The sequence below is a fragment of the Symphodus melops genome (genome assembly GCF_947650265.1).
Source record: "Symphodus melops genome assembly, chromosome: 11".
NCBI classification, from domain to species: Eukaryota; Metazoa; Chordata; class Actinopteri; order Labriformes; family Labridae; genus Symphodus; species Symphodus melops.
Genome location: NC_136701.1, coordinates 12,918,420 through 12,945,010, shown reverse-complemented (window position 1 = coordinate 12,945,010; position 26,591 = coordinate 12,918,420). Strand labels below are relative to the sequence as shown.

The 26,591-nt window shown below is 43.0% G+C and overlaps 1 protein-coding gene across 4 annotated transcripts in view; it reads right to left on the bottom strand.

Annotated features, from left to right (window-relative positions):
• The window catches only part of abr (ABR activator of RhoGEF and GTPase), a 123,540-nt gene that overhangs the window by 57,318 nt on the left and 39,631 nt on the right, over positions 1–26,591 (bottom strand). For 2 of the 4 annotated variants that reach the window (XM_079355970.1, XM_079355971.1), the window contains exons 2-6: positions 20,005–20,186; positions 11,089–11,187; positions 8,803–8,988; positions 4,600–4,707; positions 3,331–3,391 (exon numbers count right to left, since the gene is read on the bottom strand). In XM_079355970.1, the coding sequence (XP_079212096.1) occupies positions 3,331–3,391; positions 4,600–4,707; positions 8,803–8,988; positions 11,089–11,187; positions 20,005–20,186 (636 nt within the window). Of the gene's footprint in view, positions 1–3,330; positions 3,392–4,599; positions 4,708–8,802; positions 8,989–11,088; positions 11,188–15,364; positions 15,548–20,004; positions 20,187–24,995; positions 25,186–26,591 lie in introns of those variants that run through there. The other 2 variants (XM_079355974.1, XM_079355972.1) reach the window with 2 other exon arrangements.

Below are 26,591 nucleotides of genomic sequence, written 5' to 3'. Positions count from 1 at the left end.
TATCAAACCAGACATCTGCATTAACTAATCCAGTTATAGATGTACTCTCAAGTCTCAGGCTACTAGTTGGACTGTTTACAATGACCAGCACATGAAAAGTCTTTTCCCATATCATAATAATTTATTATGAAAAGTTCAGGCTACGGATGATGGGGCTTCAGAGACTGATTTGTAACAGTTTGAACAGGAATAAGAAACCTTTACATGTCCTCTCTCTTAATTTGTCTTCTGTGCATTACACACCTTAAAGTTGGAGAAATCTGAAATATTAGGTCATTAAATGTTCTCGTTCACTGAATGCAGTCAAACACCTTTGAAGTATTTTAGTTCGGAGGACTCTTACAGTACTGATGCAGGATCAATTCATGCTGCTACAGGACAGAGAACTTAAGTTCAAGGTCCAGTCAAGAGTCAGGACTAATGAGGAGAGAGAGAATCAGAGCGAGAGGCAGATTATTGGAAGTCGATGACCTGCCACCGCGACGTGCCTCTGATTGGTGCTGTTCTCAAGGTCGCCTCGGCAACTTGGCTGACGGACACGTGGTTCATCTTTGCTAACAAGTGGATAGAAGGACCATGTGGGTGAAGTCTTTGAACAGGCACATCACACATAAACACTTCAGGGGGTCAACAGCGAGGACTCGGGGACTGCCTGCTTTCAGCATTTGGCAAGAAATCAGCTTCCACCGGCAGCCATGAGCCACGAGCCATGACGGAGGACGAGGAGGACACGAGGAGAGGGAAAATAAAGGAGGCAAAATGATGAATAGAGAGGGGGAAAATAGTGATTAAGAAAAAGCGAGGAAACGGTAGTGCGTAGCAAAAGTCCGCATTTACATGTAAAACAGGATGTCACATGCTTGCTTGATTTAGTACTTGCGTTGCTTTAGCGTCCGTTCATTAGAGGGTCGAGGGCAGATGAAACACTGGGCTTTACTTAATTATGAACAAGCCGGACAAACTGAATTATTGCGAAAGCACAAATCCCCTCATTTGGCTGGGGTCCAGTTTAATCATATAGAAAGTACAAGGATGGACGGATGAGAGAAGGGCAGAAGGCAAATGGGAGAACGGGCGGAAAAAAAGAGCTACAACACGGAGGGAGAAGAAAGAGAACGCCCCTGTCAGAGTGAAGGTGGAGGAATCCCCCCGATTGTCTCAGCAGCTAATTAAGGAACCATATTACAAACAAGTAATGAAAGCAGCTGTCCTGGGTGCTGACCGACACTGATTGTTGAGGGAATATGAAACCAGGGTCATGCTGCTTTACAACTATATTTAGACCTAGATTGAGAATGATTTTTAATAACACGATCAAGATTTTGAAGCGGAAATATGTTAGCGTCGGCGACATAGTGAGAATTTGAGTTGACACAAAGTAAGGCTTTTCCTTGCTAGGTTGTGTTCGATTATTCCCCCACAAGCAAATAGTCCTTTTCAAGAATATGTTAAAATTAAAGCTGTAAACCATTTCTACTGGAGACAGAGTGCAGAGAGTATTCGTTTTTTTCCCATTGTATCTTTAATTACGAGTCTTAATAACCTGAACGTTTGAAGGGCATGTGTGAACGAAAACAGGTGAATGTTTTTCCGACCCTCTCCAGACTTCTCCAGCCGGTCTCCCGCGAGACGTCAGGATGAGCCGATGTGAGAACACAGCAGGTGGTCATCAGGAAAAGAAATCACCTTACGTCACGCGACACCTCGCTCGACTCGTTCGATATTCTCACGCGCGGTTTTTCCGCTTGCTTGCATTTTTGTTTCCGCTCGTTAGTTTAAAATGAAGTTCAATTAACCGTAGCGTCGAAATGAGACAAAAACTCATCGTGTCTTTCACAGCCTTCTTGCTCTTTATGAGTCAAACTTCCAAGAAGAAACTCCTCTGAAGACCAACGTGGGAAATCTCCTTCAGTGAGGAATATGTGGTAGAGCAACTCAGGAAGATTTTCCAGAGCAGACGGTCCTGTCATTTTAAAAATAAATTTAAATACTATAAACTACGGAGGTAAAGTCTACTGGCAAACTTAACACCGTCTCTAAATCGCCCGAGCATTGTCATCTGGATTATCTGATCTTAAACAAGTTTGCATGGTTACATACATACACCAATAGTGTTATATCTGTCATAGGGCCACACATGTTTCAGTTAGCCTGATCAAAGGTGAGCTGAATGACTGAGTTCTTCCTCACAACGTTTCAGTGAACAGATACATGGTGCTGATCAACACTCACCCAGCCAAACAAGCCCATACAACGGTCCGCTCATCGTGTTTGATTTTCAATTCATTGTTAGTTACACCTGCACAGAGACGTCTTCCATCTCTGTAGTTTAAGTTAAGGCACGCCACGTCTTCCTCATGCACACATACAGTTTGCACAGTTCGTCTCGCGATCAGACTTGTTCCGATCCTCTGGTGATAAGTGTCCACTATCAGAAGCAGTCTGAGGCAAAGCAGTCCCTACACAGACTCGACGTGCCCTGCCTTTAAGCAGACCCACAAAAAGCTGCTATACGTTCTGTGAAGTCGGTCCCAGTGAGCTGTAAATTCTGGTATGTCATCAATAGACTGCAGAAACACAAAAGAAGCTCATTTTAAAGGCTCACCGTGTGGGCTGTGGCAACTGAATGTTGAGAAAAAGGCAAATTAAGCACCGAGACCATCTGCATCAGTTCACAAGGCTTCAAAAATCCTGTTTGCTGGGATCCCAACTCAGTCTGTCAGCTTATTAACAACCGTCCCAACTTCACAGCAAACACAGTACACTACAAATCAAGCACACAGACAACGATGTTGACATCCGGGCTCTTAGAAATACGACAGGAGACACAACTGTCCAAGTTTCCGACATCAAGCGAGTCAAATCATGCAGACGTTACCGTATGTGCAGTTACAACACAGCCTGAGGACCAGAAGCACCTCCATATCCCTCATCTTTTCTCCACACTCTGTTCTCCTGCTCACTGCCTCCTCTCTTAGGCAGACACAGAGAGAGAGAGAGAGAGAGAGAGAGAGAGAAAGGGCGAGAGAGACAGAGAGAGAGAAGGAAGTGTGTGCGTCTGTATGCTGTGTGTGTGTGTGTGTGTGTGTGTGTGTGTGTGTGTGTGTGTGTGTGTGTGTGTGTGTGTGTGTGTCTTCAAAAGCCTGCCACTGCATACACAAGTAGAAGGGGACGGACTGGAGTCTTAAAGCCAAACGTCAGCTTAGACAGACATACATGCACACTCACACACACAAGAACGAACGCACGCACGCACGCACACGCACACACGCACACACACACACACACACACACACACACACACACAATAACAGTAACCGGTACACTTACCCTCCATTGAAACAGATGTAGTACAATCTTTGGAGCCTTTAGGCCCTTTTACTTTGAGGTTCTAAAAGAAACAGAGGGGAGGGAAGATCAGTTTCATTAATCACACACACACAGTTGTCTACATGTTGGGCTGAGCGGAGGGCTAATGAAGAAGTATAGAGTCACTGCAGCAGACTGAGACAGCTGAAGGAGGCTGGACCACGCAACATTTGAAAACGTCCCTTACAGATAATTAGAAGTACAAAGTAATGAGACTCATTCAAACGCTAAAAGTCCGCGTTCAGCTTTGTTGTAACAGAACATTTTCTGACTGTGGCAGCATTGAGAAACTTTAAAATATGATATTTGATAGTTTCATGTTTTAACTTCCTCAATGTACCTCAATGCTAACATTTTGCAAGGTTTACTATGCTAAGTGTCTGCGAAGGTATACATAAAAGGTCAAAACACGGCAGGAAACAGAGGCTTGTATCCGTTTAAAAAAAAAAGAAGACAATTCTTTCACGAGTATAAGCTTTATAGGAAGAGTTTTTATACTGAAGTCCCCAATCGAATGTCCTCTACTGTAATGAATACATTTTCATTTAAAGTCAAATACATTTACAAATCAACAGAGACTAATAAAACTAGCATGCACTGAGAGGCGTGCTAGTGAGTTTGAGCATCTCTAACAGCTAAAAAGCCATCAGACAGATGTTTCCCTTTAGCTGTTAATACTAAATATACCCACCTCGCTGTCTGTTGGTGTGACTTAGTCAACATCTTCAGTTGTGAACTTCTTGTATGTTCGAACACTTACAAGCTAAATTGTGGAGCGTCATATATAGCTACTGTATTGTTTAAACTAGTGTTCCTCCTATTGAGATCACATTTCCTATAAATTCTGCTGCGTCCACTCAGAAAAAGGGAAATGTTTTGACCCGGCTTGCTTCCCCTCTGTGCTGTTGTTTTATGTGCATCGGTTTTCTTCTTTCATTGACAGACACTTAATAGATCGGCGCGTCGTTAAATAAGTAGTGAACAGTTTGAGCACTGGCAGTCGTTTTGTAACGTGAAGAGTTTGAGAGGACAAAATCAAACTCTACATTAACTGCAACCTTTTGGCAGAAAACATAAATTACATTTTAAAAATAATATCCTACCCAGGAATACAACAATTATAATCTATAATATGAACAGAATACTGAAGTTTCTGCATTTCTCCCCTCCCATGAATGTCTTCTTCACATCCTGTTAGCCGCTCTGAGCATCTTTGGAAAACAAACGTACCTCGGATATCTTCTGAAACTGACTGTTGGCTTGGCTGCATTTCTCCGCTGTCTCTAGCGCCACCTTGTAGTTGTCCACAAAGGCTTTGTACACTCCCAACTGGCTGGCCTGCAAAGAGAGAGAGAGAGAGAGAGAGAGACAGTCAGGTGCAGAAGACACAAGTGACCTTTAGCTTGTAAAGGAGACATTCGCTTTCTGGTTCATTGCCTGACATGTTTAGTATAACTAAAGCTGCAACAGTTACAGGCAATGTTCATACAGTGCACGCAAGAGTGAGCCAGATTATTACCTGATTATTCAATTATTATCTGACACTGCTGTATCACTTCTGCATGTGGAAGCATTATGAAGTCAAAAGCCGTGAGGTGTGATGGCGTCCAGCTTATGCTGTTGCAGTGTATACAAAATGATCACACGCACACATACACACGCACACACGCACAATGCAAACAGGCTAATCAATTTCCCACAATGCCACCCCACTGGTGACTCTCTTCAGTGCTCCTCAAAGAAACAGTCACTTTCTCTCTCGCTTTCCTTTCATTAGGAGCCGCTCTGTGCTGCACTGTCTGTGCATTGTAACACAAGCTGCAGGCCAGCAGTGCATGAATATGCATCCTCCTACAGCTATGCCTGAATGCCCGGGCTGAAGAGCTGACTGCACCCTATTAAAGCAATAAGATTGGATTCAGCTGAATAGAGTGAATGAGGAAGATTTGTTACTTTTGTATTTAAAGCCCCCCCCCCCTTCCTAATTCACCACTTCCTATTTTTCATTTCCTTTTCTCCCACAACTTCCCCTCAGAGTGTGAAGAAGTGGAAAATCGAGCTCAAGAGAGGAATCTCCGGGCCACAGATGAAGCTTAAAAGATAATGAGATGAATATATCTTTCACAGGCAAAGAAGATAGAGAGAACTAAATAAAAATCCAACAGTTGTTTGGTCATACAGTCATCTTCGCACAACCCTGACACAGACACTTTGCCCAAGTCTTCGCTGTCTGTTTACCGCCTCGTCATAGCGCCAGGCTTCATTTGTCAAACCACAAGGTGCGACGACAGAATTTCCAAAGATAGAGATTTTTTTTGATTTGGCAGCTCGGCTGGAAAGTACAAACTGAACACAACGACGTCATAGCGGTATCGTAACGTGTTGCTCGGACAACCTGGGGCTGTGACTGACGTGAAAAAGCCTTATCCGGCGCTGTCCTTCACCATCATACTGGACACAGGGCTCCTTCACTTGAAACACAGTCACAGGTCAAAGTGGCTGCAAAAACAACACTTAGTGTTTGAGTGCAGCAGAGAGGGGAGCAGGAGATGAAGGAGGGGGAGAAGGAAAGCAGGAACTGAGAGAGTGAGGGAGCCCGTGCTCAATAGTTGACCAGACATGGACACTTCTATTGTAAGCTGCAATGATGAATGGATACAGACATTTTTTAGGGGATTTTTTTTTTATTGAAAAAGGCAGTGTTTCCTGATTTCAGCTTCTCAAAATAGCTTTCTTTAGCTCCCATGTGCATCTATAGCAAGATATTTAAGGACAAGCACTGATTGGTTTTCCCTAACCTGTACTGGGTAACACCTACATTCTCTTCAGACTATTAAAGTCTGGCTGTGAATGTGTGTATCCAACATTATTGAGACTTTTCAGTCTGTACAAAAATTTTGAACAGACCAATGGACCAACTTTGCCTTTAAACAGGTACTCCATGGGTTCCAGGTTATCACCTTGAAGCAGTAGTCCACTCGCCATGATAACATAAAACATGGATTACAGTGACTGTCGGTGTCAGACAGAAGTTTAAAAGTCTTTATATTAGCCTCAAATCTCTCCAGAGCCGCGACGGCACCAAAGCTTAAACCCTTCCCACAGATTGCCTCCGGAGAATTTGACAGGATTTCATTTGGCGTCGCCGCCAGCAGCTGAGCTCGTTCCTCGTCTAAATAAAGCGGCGACAAAGTGGACCTGCCTGTGTTTTTCTCGAACTCGGTCCCTCTTTGCGTCGCTTCCTCAGCCGCCGTGCTGCTGACAGGGAGCAGTAGGGAGCAGACCAGCTAATTACACTGCCATCTGTACACGCACACTTCCACTCTGACTAAATGTTTAGCTGCCACATGACATGCTCATGTACGCACATACTGTATACGGAGCACAGATGGGAGCTGGTGACTACACTAATAGGTGTCACTTGGTGGTGAGACTCCTTGGGGCCACAGAGAGGGGGGGGGGGGGTACTTTAATTATGTGGAGAATTGAATTTCTGAGAGAGAGCTCGGCTGTTTTGTTTTCTATTCTGATTAAAAGAAGCTCTGAGCATTTAAACCAGTCAGTGTTTAATGTTTTCTTTCATCAGATAAAAATCACACATTTCCTCAGTCATTATCGTGGGCGATGTAAATGTAATCCTATGAGCTTGAAGGAGCACTTTTGAAAGTCCTTGCTTCTCTGGAAATGTAGTGAAATATTAATTATTAGAGAAATTATTACCAAAAAAAAGCTTTAATTCAAGTTTAAGGTGGCAATGTTCGACACAAAAGTTTACATGACTGAAAAATCTGTTGTAACTACATGAACGTGATCATCTGAATTCCTACTGTTGAAGTTAATTCCCTTTTTTAAAATGACTGCTTCTGGATTTAAACACTAAACACAAGTTCAATGTTAAAACCTGACTCGAAATAGAAATAAAATTACTTTTAATGAGATATAAAAGATGTACTGATCATTAAGCCTTCACAACAATCTGAGTGAAAATGAACATTCTGAACGATTAGAAAACTGTGTTGAAAAAGCAGCACAATGTGCAGCTCAGGACATTTCTCACTTTGGTCAATCAAAATTTGCGACATTAGAAGACTAAATGTTCAAACTAAACCCCCCCATAAAAGTCTATCTACAGGAAAGTCAAGTCCCGGCAGGCACCTCGGATTACAACGCCCATCCCGACTCCTGTAGAAGCAAGTGCATTTAATCATTGTGTATGCGTGTGACAGGTGGGAGTTTACAGAGACGAGGAGATCTATGAGTTCTTTCTTCTATGGAGATTTGGTCTGTTTTCAAATGTCATCATCATGTGAGTTTAACGTAACGGACGTAACAGGTAGCCAAATATTTCAATGTTTCATTTCTCACTAATCACACAGAAAGTTAATTGTTAGACAGGTTTTTTTTTAAATTGCGTCAACTGTAAAGTGAGTTGTTTTTTTGGTTGATTTGCTGTTTAATTTATGCTGAAATGTATCATCTTCAACTGTAATGTCTTTTTCTAATGTCTTCAAAATTTAACGGTGCAACTCGCTGCTCCGAGCATCCTGGGATACTTGGCCATGCTAACTGAGCTAGCAGTGCAACTTTCTTTTTTTTTTCACATCTTACCTCCATCATTGTGTCCAAATAAACGTTGTGCAGTGTTCGTTTTGTCTGAATAGTAACTTCGATTCAAGGTGACCAGCGGAGGTGGGCGGCGGGGTTTTGGGTGTCAGCATGTGGGAGTGCTTTTACACAGCTGGCCAAAACACGGCTCACTGTTTGTCCAAATCAACTGCGAGACAAGCAGTCATCCTTAAAGGTAGATGTGTAGCCTGATGTTGCACTCCCAAGCATTAAGGCTGAGCGGCGGGAGCAGAGTAGTGTTGTTGCACCTGATTGGGCAGGACATGTGAGGATGTTCTTATTATTGGTTTGTAATTTCTAACATAATAAATCTCAGCGTTTACACTCCCCACTTATCACCCAACGTCCAAAAATCCAAAAAAAAAAACGGTTACTTCAAATACTTTTGGTGAGTTGATGTTTTGTACACAAGATCATAAATAACATTAGAAGCGTCGGATTTTATTTATATTGACAACGTAAAGATCCAACACAGAGCGAGGTCTAACACCCTTTGAGACTATAGTGAAGGGCCTGGAGCTGTGCTAATTCTGTACATCAACACTCATAACAATGCCCGTATTACATTATGACCATTAGAGCCCGTTAAAGTGACATCATCCAGAGCAAAGAAGACAGATAGGAGGCAGGATCATTCCTGCTAAGACACTCAGACCGCTGGCACGCACGCTTGCTGGCGCACACACATTCTAATTCAGACCAGTGATTCACAAACACGAAAGGCAAGAACCAAACAGTTCCCCTTTTAGACACTCATTTACATGTTCAGTGCAGTTTTTTTTCTTTCTTTTCTTTTTTCAGACTCACCAGCTTCTGGAACAGATGCCCCACAGTGACCTTCTCATCCCACTGCTGGATGTTGGGTAAAAGAGCGTCATAGAACTCCTTGTGGATCTCAAAGATGTCCTGGATTTTGTAGAAGATGGTCTCTACCTGCTGGATGGTCAGGACGGGCTGGGAGGTCGTGGCCGTGGCTTTCAGAGGACGCATGGGCTGGAGTAGAGCAGACAGAGAAAACGGCAAGAATCAGTAAACGCAGTTCAGCTTTTGTGGTTAAATACAAAGTTTGGGCCTCGTAGAAAGTGTAGAAGTCAGGGCATCACACCCAAACTAAACTCATTTGCACACAACTGTCAATAAAGTGGGTTGAAGTTGTGTCTATTTTGAGAGCAGGCTGTGATAATGATTATAATTTGGGTCAGAAAATTGGCCAATCAGTGGCCTGATTGGGCTGATGCCTGGTCTTGCCACATGTCACCCAGTGACAGGCATAATATTAGCCTCTCTGCTCTGCAATTGGGTGACTGTGTTCACTGCTGTGCAGCCTCTGACCGGTCAGATCACACGCCAACTCAGTTAGTCATAGCCGTGTGCGGGGTGGACGCGGTGATGGCGGGGGCTGAAATACAGTGAAAACTGAAAAAAAGAAAAAAAAAGCTTTCACTTCATGGAGGCAAAAGTTCTCCCAGGCTGGAGGTGAGTCAGCTTCTCCCCCCCCCCGAGTCGTCTGATGGGTAATCAGACTGGCTCACTTTTAAAAGCACAGACAATGGCTGCAGAGTCGGAGAAACAATCAACGCCTCCAGTCACGTCTATGTGTGATGGAACAGCGCTGAGGTTAAAAAGCCCTTATTAGTTTCAACAACAATGCTAAGTGTTAAAGTGACATAATATATTCCATCTTTTTTTTCTCTCTCCATGTTATTTGTTCCATTGCAGGAAAGGATCATGGGATTACAGCACTGGAGCGAAATAACAGAGTTGTTGGACATTTTACTTTCTAATGTATTAAGCAGCCAATTCACATCTGTAGGTTCAATAACTGTAAAATCTGGGTCTAATAAGAGAAAGTGTGCGTCTGCCCTTTAAAAAAAATGGATCCTTCCCAGGTTGAAAAGTATGGTGCACCCCGAGGCTCCACAGTCAGGTGAGTAAAATCAAAGCATGATCCAGCCCATCCTTCTGTACTGTTGCACCTGCTTCTTCAACAGGTTACAACCTCAATAGAACAGCATATCCCACAATCCACCTCACCCTCACTTTCCCCCTCAGGACTGAGCAGAGCTCGCCTTGGGAGAAGCCTGATCCTGATCCACAAAAGGCCTCCCTACTAAACAGGTCAGGGTGGGAACTTTTGATTACTGTTTGACTTTGTTTGTTTTACACACCGTGTATATCGTGTGTTCTGTTCTTCGGGTCAAATTGTCTGTTGACAGTGCTGTTAAAAAGAAATTACTCCAAAAAACCAGGCTGAAGCGTCTAAAAAAGGATTTCAAACACTTCTTTGAAACAGTATGTCATCTGATCTATTAATGCCTGCTCTGTGTTCAGCTTAGAACGAGTGTGTGTTTGTTATTATCAGGACGAGAGGAGGAGAAGAGAGACGACTGAAGAGAAGAACACTTTTCTGATGACTGATACACGAGTGTAGTTTTTGCTTCAGTTCATAAAAACAATGTTTGTTCTTAAGTTCAGCCCCCTTCAGCGTCTCAATCTTCTTTATTCAACCGCCTGTAATTTATGATTTCACACTGTGCTTGTTTCCTGGTCAGCCTACTACCTTCTTACTTTTGTTAGAATGACTCTAGTGTGAGCAGTAAACTGATTTAGTGGTGACTGTCACAGTGCATGTTGTTAAATATTTTAGTGCAACAAAGGTAAAAAGTTACTCAGTCATTCTTTCAATGACTGAGGAAGTGGACGAGGACAGGAACAAACACGTTGTAAAACGACTCTCGGTGTCGTCATTGAGAGCTGACAGGTTTTTTTTTGTTTTTGTTTTTTTTACCTCATTGACCGCCTGCATTGTATGACCTTTCTTTTTAAGCACTGGAAGCGTCGTGCTATAAGTGTGATCGTGATCGCGATCTAACAACTGTCATGCAAACATCGTGCTTGATGTCAAACAACGGGCGGCAGGATATGACATAGTGGTGGCTTGGTATGGGAGAGCACGTTCAGTTAGTGTTTCAGGAAACTGTTCGAGGGTGACCTTGTGTTCAGTCAGACCTTTAACCACAAATGGTGCACTGAAAGTTGAAAAGAGCAATGTGTGTGTGTGTGTGTGTGTGTGTGTGTGTGTGTGTGTCTCACCAGTAGCAGAGCCTCCAGCTGGTTAATGTAGATCTCCTCACTGGCTAAAAAACCAGACAGCACCAGTTTCTTCATCTCCAGTCCTTTCTCAATCTCTCCCTGCAGAAAAACAAACAAACAAAAACAATTAAAACCTAAATATCATACTCGTGTATAATGCATAGCTCAAGTCATCACATCAGCTAAACATGATGAGATTAATGACACATCCAAAGTGCTTTGGAAAGAGAGTTGTTTTTTTAGGAACCTGTGAACATCTGGAAGAAAAAGCCCTCAAAGTCGAAGAGGAGTCGCCGGGAGAGCAAAAGTCAATCATCTGAACCATAATGTGATGTCATAATATTTATAACCAATGAGCTCAGGTTAAACTGAGCTGTAGTGTATGAGAGTGTTTCTGTTTTATTGAAAACAACTTTTTTTTTTTTAAACACGATTCTTTACAGAATCACAGCATGAAGGCGAAGGGGGAAATGGCCGATACGTGCAGGACGTTTTATAATTTAATACAAGACAACATAAACCACAAAGACTAAAGTCAGACTCATTTCAGTGTGTGTGACTAATATACAAAAACAAAACTAATATAAGTCAATGTTTTACACAACAGAAACATGTATTAGTCATCAGGTTGAATAAAGGGAAGTCAGTAGAAGACGGGTGCTTCTACGGAGAGTCTGGACCAAGAGTCTGAACTCAATTCTGCTCAATATAGATCTATTTATTTAAAAAGCAGTTTATTGTATGTTTTTTTAGGGATTATAAAAACAGTCATGGTGAAAACAGCAACATGATGAAACTATTCTGTCAACATTCACTGAACAATTTTAAAATGTGCATGAATTTTTGGAACATATTCAAAGACCAACATTATGTTTATCTCACACAAACAGCAAAAAGTTCCATTGCCTTCTTGTCTGTCGTTCAATCAGCTCTTCTTCTGTTGCTCTTCCCTGCGAGAGACTTTTGGTTGGTGTCGAGCTTCAACAATGAAGTCAGGATGAGAGTCTGAGGCGGATTTGTGAAGGCGAAAGCTTCAGGAAAAATTGTTTCTGAAATAACAATCTCGCTATTTATGTTGGAAGCAAAAATGTGCTTCATGATCTTTTTAGTTTACAGAAAGCAGCGAGCACAAGAGATCGCTCAGTAGAACAGGGGAGAGAAATGTCAGTTTAGGTTCCATTCTGTTAGAACAGCAGTCGAACAAAAGATGCGTTTCAATTGAGGGAATGATGAAAAGAGAGCCTTACAGTACTGCGGAAACATTCAACAATTCAAATCTACTTAAGTGAGTAAAAATATGGATTTTTGACCAATGTGATAAAAATTGTCCTGCATGTTTCTCTTGTCTCTGTTGAGCCTGTGTACAGGAGTATAAATAGGATGTGTGATGGATTGTTGTCCATACTTATGGTTTACATACGTATTAAAGTACAAGGTTTGGACTTCGTACATACAAATGTACATTAGCATATTGTACATATGTTCAAAGGGCAGGTTGATAAGTTTCTATTCTTCCTGCACCTTTTATTTCTTTGCATACACCTAAGGGAAAAAAAAAAGATACTTCTATGTTTTACTGCTTCAACTGAATGACATAAAACTTGTGAAATGGTGACAGGTGACCGTCAGTAAGAACACTGAGAGTCTGTGATCACATCCAGTATATCATCCGTGTTCTGAGCCTCCATACACTGATTTAACTGATCACTTCTACACTCCTCTGATCATCAAGCTGTTCATCAGTCATTTGAACACAATATGATGGTGAGATGATGATGATAATCCGTCCTCACACATCTGTAATAATGATTCGTTTAGGACCTGTTGCATGATTCACACTCAGCTCTCAGCTATAACAATCCAGACGAGTTTGGACGCTGTATTAATAAGACCAATGAAAAATGTGTTTGAATATGTCATATGAATAAAAATCATGTACAGCAGCAGCTGATGTTGCTCATCTCGACTTCCCAGCTGTCATTCACTCGTGCTCTCTGGGCGCGCTCACACACACACACACACACACACACACACACACACACACACACACACACACACACACACACACACACACACACACACACACACACACACACACACACACACACACACACACACACACACACACACACACACACACACACACACACACACACACACACACACACACACACACACACACACACAAACACACACATACACACACACAGGTCAAAGGCAATAATTATAGTCAAAGACACATCGTGAGTGTCACAAAGTGAATGTACATACTGTACATGTGAGTCCAAAGACCGACTGTGTGAAAGAAGCTGGAGGTGAATTATTAACACGAACACATCTTTATAATGATATCAGCTCTGCCTGATAAGAGAAGGAAGGAGCTGTGACGTCATCTTTTTTAACCCAATCACTCCTGAGTCGGACACGGATCGTTTCCCTCAACACTGGAGGCAAACTGTAATACAGCAGGTGCAGTACACACAGCCTGTGCTTTTATTCAATACATGACGTATTATTGTCACATTGTTTATTTTAAAAATGTCTCTGCAGAGGGAAACTAAATATATATGAGTATGAATATATTAAGTTTACTCTTGCCACTCTGTGCTGGCTTTCACTTCATGTATTTACATTCGCACACACACGGTAACAGTGTTAGTGCTTTATCTGCTGTTCATTGGTGGAAATTCTTCTCTCAATTAAAGCGACACAGTGGAAAAAGAACGATTGATTTCTGTCTGTTTAGTATTTGTCCTTTTTCAATGTTTTTTGTTTTTTTTACACCATGTCTGCAGTGAACTGACAGCATGTGTAGGGATTTGAGGATTTGAGCCTCAGAGTCATTTCTGATCGCTCTATTCCCTTTTATGAGAGATCATTTATATGAAGCCCATGACAACTGCAGCTCCAGCAGTGAGTCAGACTCTCGGGTTATTCTTTGATATGCCAGTATGCTAAAGCTCAATGTATATTTCAAGCTTCAAAACAAATATGTGTGCGCATGTCTTAGAGCCTGACCACTTTATCTGCTGGCTGATATTTTTATCAACAAAAGATCTGATCTGTGATCAGTTTCAGCGTGTCGGCTTTTCATTATACGCTGAAATGAAAACTTTTACACAAACGAGTGTGCAGAAAACCCACACTGGGTGTAATTCAGAAGGTTGTTGCTCAAACTCCGTAGTTTATCATCCTCTCAGCATATAATAAAAAGGGTTTTTTTTGTATTCTAGATACCCTAACCCTAAAAATTCCCAACATCAGCTGCCATATCTTAATCGATGAACTCCTCCATTAGAAATCGATATCAGACTCCAAAAATATCAGTTCATATCTCTGTCTTGAATTGAATACAATTACATCCAAGAGCTACTTCTATTAAGGTTTTCCTGCTTAAAGATGCCTAACTTTGCCGTCCCCCTTCACTTAGCACACAGAAATGCATTTTACTGTCAGTCAACATGTTTGTTGGTGACGTGTCGACTTCACTCCTTCAGTGACAAGACGGGAAAGGAAGGGGGAAAAAAACACTTCTTCCACCAGTGGGAACATTTTTTCCCTTTGCTGTACAAAGAGCTTCTGTGTGGCGAGAGGGCAAGATGAGAAATACATGAGCGGTGAAAGCATTTTTCCATGGCAACCTGCTCCTGTGTGTGCGCGCTTGTCAGTTAAGACAACACACACACAGACACACACAGACACACACACACACACACATACACAGACACACTGTGTGTTCTTATGTTGTGCCCTCTGTTCTTATTCTGTGCCATAAATGTGATATAAAGTTATCAAGAGTGACGGCTACAGTGCAGAGCAGGCCTGCTTTCTGTCAATACAGTTACTGGGAGCACACACAAACACACTCTCACACACACACACACACACACACACACACACACACACACACACATACATATACATACACACCTACACACACACACAGTCAGAAGTTACCATTACAAACAGAAACCAGCTGGCTTTAAGAAGCACCAGAGTAATGAAACATGTGCTTTTGAGTAGCTGCCTCATCATCAGGCCGTACTGAGAGACCAATGGCTGTCACACACTCTCACACGCGCGCGTGCGCGCACACACTTGCAGCGCAGATGGCTCATCGGCACACGTAGCAGCACATAACGCCGCCACATTGAACCATGACAACAACAAAAAAAACCCACACACTTTGCTGTTCAGAGCCAAGATTTCAAGCCTTGTAAGAGAGAGTTTGTGTGTGTGTAGTCCCTGCGTCCCAACTGTCCTGCTGCTGTCTCACCTTGAACTGTCTGTGCATGGGAGTGATGGGATCCAGCTCCCCATCTCCATATTCAAACACCTCCTCCTCCTCCTCCTCCAGCACCCTGTCCAAGTAGCACAGCACCTCCTCCTCTTCCTCCTCCATGCTTGTTTCTTTCTTTCTTTCTTTACTCCTTCTCTCTCGCCTCCTCCTCTCCCCTTTCTGCCTGAGATTCCCGTCTTCAGGGCCTGCCCGGACACATCAGTGTTTTCCCTTCAGAGCACGTCGTCTGGACACCGAGAGAGAAAGAGAGAGGACGCCGCCTACACAGCCCCACCCCCTTCCTCTGCCGGGCTTCCTGGTGTGGATGTGTACTCCATTTGTGTGTGTGTGTGTGTGTGTGTACTGCTCCACCTCGGTCGATGAGGTCTGCCCTCCCTCTACACCCGCCCCTCCCCTCACAACAAACGCTATCCAGCCACTTCCTTGATGGCTACACAGGCCGTTTCTGTGTGAGCTTTTGGAGAGTCACTTTCTGCACGTCTGTCTTCCGTGTCTTCAGGCACTTCCTCAAACACACACTCAGCTTCTCTCGTTCTCCAGTGCAGAGTCCATTTCTCTTTCTCTCCTCTGTCTTCTCTCCGTCCATTGTGTCTGTATTGATCTGCTGAGGGCCTTAGATGTGGAGCAAAGAGCAGCTAAAGTGCTGCTAGCGTCGCTGATTCTAATTACAGGTCACATAGTTCACCGGGTAACAGCACTTCAGCACGCACGGAACATCCGGTTCAATTATTTATTTCGTTTTTTTTAAAGTGTTAAAATGAGAAATGTGTGCACCAGGACAAGCTGTTAGAAAGAAAAAAAGAAAAAAAAAACACTGAGAATGCCGTGAAAGAAATTCAAGAAAAACGTTTCACTCTGAAAAATGATTATTTAAATCTGATTTTGGCTGCACTCGTCATAACCTCTCATCTCTCTTCTGACCCTCACATGCTGCCTTACAGGAAGTGACACCCGTAACTGAAGGGTTCCCTTTTTGGCCCTTAGATCAATGATATTAAAACAAATTTTCTCATGTTTTGGGTCCGTTTCTGCAGAATAATCTGAAAAAATCTAGAGCTAGTTCAAAAGTGTACTGACGAGATATGAGACATGAATGAGTGTTTGTAAACTGATGAGGGGAACTTATGAGGGGGGGGGGGGGGGGGGGGGGGGGGAGTTACACAATAAAATAAAAAAAGAGAATGGAAAAATGTTGAGGACAATAAAAAAGAGAAAAGAAATCAGAATCTGTTGTGGTCATGAGTAAATGGACTTGAGCTTGTATTTCTAGTCATCTGACAACTCAAAGCTCTTTGACACCGCAGGTCACACCGACACATTCACACCCTGAGGCAGAGGTTTCTATCTAAAGTGACCAAAGTCTAAAGTCTGACGACGAAGCAGCGGGAGAAACTTGGGGTTAAGTGTTTTTTTTTTTTTTCCCCAAGGACAAATCGGACATGTGACCACAGGAGCTGGGGATCTAACCCTTGACCTTCTGTTTGAGAAACGACCCCACTACCAACAAAGCCACAGCAGCCCCAATAAAGTCTATTACAGCACAACTAAAAAGACTTTAAAAGGGAATAAAACCATCAGAGACGGGAAACGGAGAAAGAAAATCCTGCTAGATCAACAGGCGAATGATCATTTTACCATCACAGGTAGATACATGGAGGAGTGAGGTTTTAAAAAGCCTGTTAAAAAAAAAAAAAAACCTCCTCTAAGTTTAAATGAAACCCTTGTGTTTGTCCTCTGGCTGGATGTGTGCATGTTGGCATGGATGTGTCAGCGCTGGATCGCTGCTGTCAGCAGATGAAAGGTCTGTGCAGCACACTCAGCGGAAAGAAAGGCCGACTTAACAAGACGGTGAGGAGAGGAGGACCGCAGCGACTCCACACACAATCTCCTCTCAGTGCATCAAAAGCAGGCAGGCAGGCAGCCCAGTCTGTATGGACTTGTGTTGAGAGCTGGAAGGTCGCCGGTTCAAGTCCTGGTGCGGACCAAGTCTGGAAGATGGTCTAGCGTCACCTCTTCTTTTAGTGCATCGGATCTTGTTGGTGCATGTGTGTGTTTTTCAATGTGTGTGTGTGTGTGTGTGTGTGTGTGTGTGTGTGTGTGTGTGTGTGTGTGTGTCATGTTCAACTACAGAGTGTAAAACTGAATTTCCCCTTGAAGGATTAAAAAAGTAGATCTCCTTTTTCAAACTAACATGCATGTAGTAATGGCTTCTTGGAGGTGGATGGCGTCCAGGTGTTGCATCCCAGGATTGAGAAAAAATGTTTGGTTAAACTAACTTTTGAATTTTTTACAGATTTGCTCTCCTTTAAAAGAACTTTCATTTTGTTACCTGAGTATTTCACTTGTAAGAACAGCATTAAAAGTGAGGCTGTGAGGAGTGAGCACATTCGCCCCCATTTCCATTTGTATTCAATGTCTCGTCTTGCCTGCTTTTTCTCCAACTTGCCACTAGATGGAGACATGTTCTCATCTACATGGGCCGGCCCCAGCTTGCTGCTTCTCGATGAATAAAACAGAACAACCAGCTTAATAATTCATAAATCACTATCATTACAAAAAGGTCAGCGATAAAGGCCAATATGTATTTACAATATTACGATCACACAGTGATAACAGAGCAGCACGGGAGGGAGATTTCAAGAGAAATAAAAGTGGGAGAAAGTAGGCTTTAAAGGTTTTAAAGACAAATAAAGCAACGTGGATTCTGAGTGTAAAAGGGCATGTGATACACAGTAAGTGTCAGTGAGTGGGCCTTTCTAAGATCATCCCTAATGCATAAATGTAGACTCATCCAAAGCTGTGAACGTGTAAATCATCAGAGGTCTGAGTCAACCTTATTGCTATTTTACTCATTCAGGTTCTTTCATGCTGCATGTCAAAGCTGCTCGGATGTGCGAAGGTAAGAAGGCTACCATAGCGCCTCTCTCTCTCTCTCTCTCTCTCTCTCTCTCTCTCTCTCTGTCTGTGTCATGCAGGTTTCGGTTCAGGTCAGGGTCGACGTGACTCGTGCTGAGCCTCCCATTGAATCTTGAACGCAAGATTCCCAGTCGGAGATTTGGAATCCGCCTTTCAAAGTGCCTGGAGTGAATTAAGTGGTAAAGTCTTCGGGAAAACACAAAGTGATTCGAGTTTCTTACCGCCTCAGTAAACGGAGACACTGTCAACAAACGCACAAAGAAAATAGTGCCATCGCCGATCGTTAGACTTCGTGATGCACACTGCACAGATCGCGACATTAACGGCATGTACTCTGCATCCCCGCTGCAAGCAGCTGATTGGTCCTGGTGGCATCAAACCCCATCTGGGTCAGCAGTCCTTTCCTGCTGCTGTGATGAACGCACCACCCACAGTGTGCTGCAGGCAGTCGGCTATTCTGGCTAATTGCTGACAATTACGCAGGGTCAAGACCACGGAGAGCTAACTCTGGGGACGAAACAATCAGCAGCCCAGAAACAGACCCAAAGACCGGGAGGCCACACGGAGCCTGGAGTGAAGTCCTCGCAGGTCAAAGTCCTGCTGCTCATAGAACTAAAATACCAACATGTCAGATCTGCTTCATCACCCTCCTGACACTTTGTCATCATCGACAGTTAATGACTTAAACTACAGCAACAAATGTAAGATCATCAATATATTTGGAACTTTCCTTTAAACGAAGCTTCGATAAGTAGCTTCTTCAAGAATCAATTAAAGCTCTATGAGGAGTTTGAACTGATTAGGAAACAGATTTAAAAGTAATACTGTCGCGTCTGTACGAACTACGACGCTCTCTGAGAGAAACCTGATCACATTTTCTCTACTTATGATCATTCGGAGTCATCTCAGGACGCTTAAAGAGGTTGTGTTTTGTCCAGATGCAGGTGGGATCAAAGTTTCCAGAAGCCCAAAAGTTAATCACAGGAGCTTTAAAGCCAGAGTCACAACCATTAGTCAATGACTTGATACATGAGAAAAATTAACTGTTGAACAAATTGATTCGTATCATCATGGCTTTTAAATGGAAGCATCTAATCCTTGGTTCAGCTTCTTAAGTGGAAGGGTTTGCTGCTTTTCTGTCTGTGTGAGAGGAGAAGAAGAGTCCTTGGGTTTGGAATGTTTTTTTCAATACACAACATTTAGCAACTTCACTCTCATCTCCAGCTCATTGAAATGAGAGGCGTTCAAATAATTCTAGACATTTAAAAAAAGATAAATGAACGTACGGACCAATCGTTTAGGTTATCAGATGACCAGCAGACTTACACGACTCAGTGAATCAAACATTTGGTGACTAACTCGTCAATAAGATGTTTCTGACGTTACTTTGAGGACTATTTTGCTCGAGTGTCGAACAGCTCAGAGTTTGCTTGGAGAAAATGTAGCCGTTCATAATACACAAGCTGCAGAGCTAAAACACACAACAAAGGGTTTCTTTCGGACCTGCCTGGAGGAGAACTCATCACTCATCTGGTGAAACATCAGCTCTGTGATTTATGTTCCCAGCTCTCATCGCCATCTGTTCTGCTATTGTGTGACAGTATGAAGTTGTGTGTGGAGATTCGAGCGCCAAGGACCATTCCTTTGTACGTTTGTGTGTGTGCGCGTGTGTGCGTGTGTGTGTGTGTGTGTGTCCTTACCCCTGCCAGCAGGCCCTCGGGTGGTGTGGGGGAGACCGTCTCTCCGTCGGGCCCTTGAGGTGCGCACAGCTGGGGGGACATGGTGGGCGACTCGTCTATGTAGGGCAGCGTCTCGGAGCCGTCCTGAGACTTGCCGTCTTCAGCTCCGTCGCCCTCATAGCCATCTGTATTGTAGTTAAAGTCTGCAGGATAGAGAGGCAGAGAGAGAGAGTGTGGGATGAAGAGATGGAGAGAGAGAGAGAGAGAGAGAGAGAGAGGGAGATGTGCTGATTAGCATTCCATCACAGAGAACAAGGCCATCGCTCGGCTCTGGTGACTCACAAGCACGACTCAGTGAGAACAATGTAGTATTTTCTCCGTATATCAGATTCATTCACAGTCTCTCAATATAATGTTTTGTTTTTTTTCAAGCATTACTCTGCTGGTGTTCAATGCCTACTCTGTTAGATGTGTGGAGAGTAAATATGGACGAGGCTTTACACTAGTGAGAAGACGAGCGGTCGTCTGTGTGAAAAGAAAAAAAAAAGTTGTTGCTTGCTTTCACCTTTTGGTCAGTTTTCAATAAAACATTTTTTTTTTTTAAATAAAAGACTTTCTGGTTCCAGCTGCTGAATGTGAGGAGTTGATGCTTTCCTTTATCACCATGAGAGTAAGAATAAAGAGTCATTTGGTTTTTCTTTTGGTTGGGCAACGCGAAGATGTCCATTTTTCCTTTATTTTAGAAGACAACATACGACAAAACCGAAACCACGACGAGCAGTTTGAGAGAAGCTTTGGCAATAGATGACCTTCAACATGTCTACTTGGGATGAACTCATGTTAGAGTCACAGTTCAAAATAGACGATAAACAGATTTTTAGAGTCAGTGCCACAGAGCCCAAAACAGCACGTTCCCCTTCAGTGGTTCTGACTGAGGGAAGTGTGGAGTCTGTCTTTAAGGTCAACATGAGAAGGCTGTGTCACTTGTTTAAAAAGACAGTGTCCAGGGTGCTGGATCGCCTCGTGGTTACTTCGTGCTCCCCGTTACAGCCTGTACAGCCTGTGTTACCCTGTGACAGCTGGAACCTTTGAATCCGACCTCGTCCTTTTACTGCACCTCATCCTTTCCTCTCTTCTCCCAACATTCCTTCCTCTCACTCTTCAGCTGTGCTGTCAGTTTAAAAGCAATTTAAAGTCTTGTTTACTTCTATCCAATAAGCACACCGTATGAATTCACTTCTACTAAATCAAGGAAGAGCTCTTCTACTTTGAACTTTTTTTTAAACTCGCTTTCTGAAGCTAACTTTGATTCTATTTAGCTTTTTGGTTTTGTCCCTTTCAGTTTCTTTTTAAGCATCGGTGTCAGTATCGAGGTCAGTTTTCGTGTCCGGGGACAAGGCCCGCGTTCAGGCCTGAATAAAAGTGACAGCTCGAATGGAGAAGGACAACACTGGCTCTAAAACGAGTCTTGTCCTGCCTTCAGAAGAACACTGGAGACGAACAACAATCTATGGAAGGATCTAGAAAAAGAGAGGAAGGCGAACACCTCTTATATCTGATGTCTTACTGTTAGAGATAAGTGGTGTCGTCCACATGGACAGGTCAGGAATACTGTTAACAAACCCGAGGCTTTTTTTTTTTTTTTCCTTTCATGGAAGTTGTTTGCGTTTCCCACTCATGGTTTAAAATGTTGCTGAGTCATCTGGGTAAGCAGCACAACATCTTCATTTTAAGAACTTGGAAATGGAGAAGTGCAGGCACTAAAGCTAAAGTAACTATTACTAGAAGCCATAAAGCTGTGGGCTGCCTTTAAAAGCAGAACAGAAATGTTTGAAAGGCAAATAATGTGTGGGATGGCGTAGGTGAGCCTATCTGCCTGAACACAACAAACCTGTTCCAGTTCACTACAGCTGCACACAATACACTCGCTCGAGTGGGTGTGAAAAGTTTTTGATTTTGAAGAGAGAATCACTGAGTTCATTAAGAATCACTGTAAAAACACACACACACACACACACACATACACACACACACACACACACACACACACACACACACACACACACAAAATGAGGAGTCATTAAAAAAATAATAATAATAATTAAAAAAAAAGGTTTCAATCTTCTCTGAGTGGTCACAATACTGATAATGGCTGTCTAAAGAATATACCCCTCTATCTTCCCTGTCTGTCACCTTCATACATCATAACCCTGAGTAACTGGCCCGCCCACCTGCCAATCAAAAAGTCCCTCCATCTGTTGGTCGCATGCGAGTATTTATGAGAGCCGTGCAGAGTCACGGCTACCGTGTGGTTTATTCAGAGCTGTTGGGCCAATAGCTGACAAATGGTACATTTCAGTCCCAGCTGACTTTGTGAAGCATTAAGAGAGAGAGAGAGAAAATAAAGAAAGAAAGAAATGAATAGTTGTAATATATTGAGGGTGCAGCATCTGACAAAGAGGAAGATAGAAAAAGAAAACACTGCGGCAGGGTCATCTGCCCTCGCCGACTGTTAGGTTCTCGCGCCACGGGAAAGATCTGTTCCTCTAACTAGCAACTGTGACTCTCATGCCATGTTTTTATTTTTCCTCTCCCACCCATCTGTTCGCCCTCTGACTCTCCTGTACACCTTCTGGCCTCCTGATGGGCCAGTTCGTCCCCCAATCTGCTCAAGTTGTCTGAGTTTATTTTCAGCAAAACAGAGAAATGGACAACTCTGTTAGTAATCCGAGGCGTTTTCCTGATGTAAGACCACCCTGATAAACCCCCACCTACTGAGGCTCGTGGATGAGAGTGAGGATGATGATGATGTTTCGAAAGCAAAATGAATATTGAGTTGATGACCATTCAAATTACACAAAGGCTTAAAGTGATGCTTGTATACTGATGCTGCAGCTCAACCCGTCTGAATCAAACAGTCCAATTCCAAATCTCCAAGTAATGAATCAGCTGGGAGTGTAGAGTCCTTCGCTCTGATCATTTTAATTGCAATCCCTCTCTCCTCTCCTCTCCTCTCCTCTCCACAAAATGTGAGGCCTCAAACAAGCAGTGAATGAACCAGTGGATGATGTGGCCAGCGCCTTGATTTATTGAGTTGATGCAGGACGGACTGAAAGCACACAGAGCCTCACATGTCTGCAAACGTCAGAGCAGCCATATCCAGACAAGTCAAGGTCTCTTCCTTTTTTTTTTTTTTTTTTTTTTTTTATACAAAGACCTGGTCTATGATTCGTTTCTATTTACGGGAGCATCAATAGACAGAGACCATTCAGAAACACTGCTGTCTGTCACAGAGGACAGGGTGAGAGACGGTGAACAGGCTCAATGTGCACCAGACTCTCTTACCGCACAAACACACAAACAACACACGCAATGTTGAGTACTTCCAGCGAGCTGACAGTTGCCTGGGTTTAATTCGTTTGCTGACTGTTAGCTTTGTATGCATTGCGTGAGTCCCACTGTTATTGTGAGTCATTAGGTCTATTTTGTGTTTGAATTCATCTCCTTGTAGCCATTTGGTGTGACTGATCATTAGCTCTACTCATTATGTCGCATTTGTCACATGAATGCAACACACAGAGATACGAAGGGAGAAACAGCGGAAGAGAGCAACGTGAAAAATAGCGTCCTCTAATTACTAGATTCTGCAGAAAACTGAAGGTTGGATTTTCAATACCACTCAGATATGTGGTCAAACTCAGTTAGCAGGAAAAGCTAAATACATTGCTAGCAACATTAAGATGCAAAACATGCTGGTGTGTAGAAGCCACGTAGCTTCATTTATCATTCAAAATGTCAGTCAGGATCATGTCAGATATACTGTGCTGGATGAAGTTCAGACCTTAACATTCTTTGTTTATCAAATGTGACTTTAACGTGTTGAGATTAGGTTGCAAATAAAAATGACTGAGAAACTGTGTCTCATTTCAAACGGAGACAGGTTAAACGAAAGGTAACCTGAGATATGTCGATGCTAACGACAGCTAAATACAGCTATCCTTGAAGCTACGCGTGTTTTCCCTGTTTCAAGCCAAACCATCTGAACGGTAGAACAAAGAGGCCTCTTTACAAATGAGTTTGGAGTAGTGTGATCTCAATGATTAAAAGGAACATGATTTTTTTCCCCCCGCACACTTTTTTCATTTTCACTCCAGTCAGAACTGTTGGTCTTTCAACTGTGTTGCCCGCTATTCGGGCCAAGTTATGGATTAGTTATTCAGCGTCCCCCCTCCTCCAGGTCTCCACTGTGAGCAGCTACACAATTAAAAACAAAGACGAAGTGACAGAAAGTGTGTTAGTGTTTGTTGTAAGTGCATGTGTGCAGACGGAAGGCCAGAGAGACAAAGGAGTCAATCAAGCTGCTGAATTGACAGCAGCGGTGAGGTTTATATTTCAGATTTTGAATGATTTTTGAGTCCTCAAATTTGAATTTTCAGTCAGTCATGCAGTCAATTTGATGTCATTAACAAAATAATCCATTTCCTTGTCAGTAAATCGGTTTGTTCTTTTCTAAAGCCTGCCTCGGCCACAATCAATGCTCACATGTGCTCACGTTTATCTGCTCATGCTCTGCCAGGCTGAAATGTAGGCTGCCTCTCAGCTAATGCACCGTGACAATCTGTGTGCGTGATAAACACAAAAATCCATTCTGCACAGTCACTCCATGGAGAGAGGGGTTTGATTTGTTTTTTTTAATTGGCATGGATTCATCAGTCCTTAAGTGTTATTACTGTATAATAGAGCAGTTACCTAAAACACACACACACACACACACACACACACACACACACAAACAAGAAGGGCTATAACAGGGAAGAGATCAACTTAACACGTCCTGAAAGAGGAGATAGTGTCAAGTAAAAGGATTGAGTGGCAGAGGAGGAAGACCCGATTGAGAAATCAATGCACCCTCTGTCTGGAACATCACTACAGTGAAGTAAGCCTGTCGGGATCAACCCACATGCTCACACACACACATCTGTAACAAAAGTAAACAGGGCGAGCAGGCTTACCCTCAGTGGAGAAGAGAGAACGGATGACGCACACAGCCTCGAAGAAGTAAGCCATGAGTGCGCTGAGTGAATTCTGACCTTAACACCTTCACTGGCAGTCGGCCGTTTCACCGAGGCGAGCGGGCAAACGTTATGTCACCACTCAAGTCCCGCCGGTCCCATTTCTTCCAGCCAACTTCAACAAGACAAGCTTACTCTACCGCGCTGTTGAAGGATGGGAAATAAGAGAGCTGTGTACTGTAGTACACCTAATACTTCCTCTGTACTGTACAGAAGACAGCTCTCATTTAAATGAAGGCAACAATGCTGTATTCAACAACCCACACAGCCAAAGAGGAAGCAACTAACTCAAACACACAAAAGGAGCGATTTAAAGTATTGAAGCTATTAAATGATTCACTGTTTGTCTGTCAGCTCAACATCATCATGTCACTTCCCCACTGGCCTATAAAGACCATCCTGTTACAGTTAATGGGTCACTAAGGCATAAAAAAATCAATGGTGTGCATGAATTGTAGGTACACAGCATGTACAGTGAGGAACCAACGGCAACTGGATTTTGTCAGTCAGACTTTCTATCCACTTTAATGGAGCTATAACAGCTCAAAATCAACGATTACTTACATCTATGCAGACTACCACGTAAGGCTGAAGGATTTTAGGAACAAGAGAGAGAGAGAGAGAGAGAGAGAGAGAGAGAGAGAGAGAGAGAGAGAGAGAGAGAGAGAGAGAATGGGACCATTGCCTCCATACTGTACATGGTGCACACAAATCATTGACTGATGATGGAAATGGAAATGGAAATATTATGTACAGTAGTTCATGTTTGGTCTATGGCTGAAGGTCATTACTGTAGCACCAGCATTTTCTCTGCAGGTCATCCTGAATGAGCTGAACTTTAAAGAAAAAGAAAAAAAAGATATTTTGATTCGGAGCAATTTCATGTTTTCACCACCCAACATGAATCAGTGCACTGTTTGAATAAAAACAGTGCTCTACGTCTCTGTGGATGTCCGTCTGCTTATCTCTGTTAAATGTCAACGTTAATACCCAGATGAGAGTTGCTCTTTGGGTCGGTGGATAAAGTCAAAAACCTGGCATTACTGCTGATGTTTTATAATACTGAAAAACTGGAAAGGTCATGTTATGAAACTTGAGACATTACATCATCTTCATATGATAAGAGGGATAAAAACAAGGAGAAAAAAAGGAAAAGAACCCCCAAAACAAATCCAGAAATCCCAAAATATATCTAGATTAAAGGCTTTTCATGGATTTTATTTTCCCCGTCCCGACTGCTTCTTTAAAGTCCAATCACAGCATCGTGTGTTTGATGTCTCTCTCTTTGGACCTCCTTCGCTTTCCTGGTAATGCTTAGGGAAATTAGTGCAGCGCAGGAGGAGACGCAGGCACTTCCACTGTGTCACTCAAACCACAGATACAATTACTCCAAGGCTCTGCTCTGTGTGTGTGTGTGTGTGTTTGGGGGGGGGGGGGGGGGGGGGGGGGCCTAGCTAAATCGAGTTATCAAGGAACGGCTGCACCAGAAAACCTCTCAAACATGTCAGGAACACACACACCCACACACACACACTT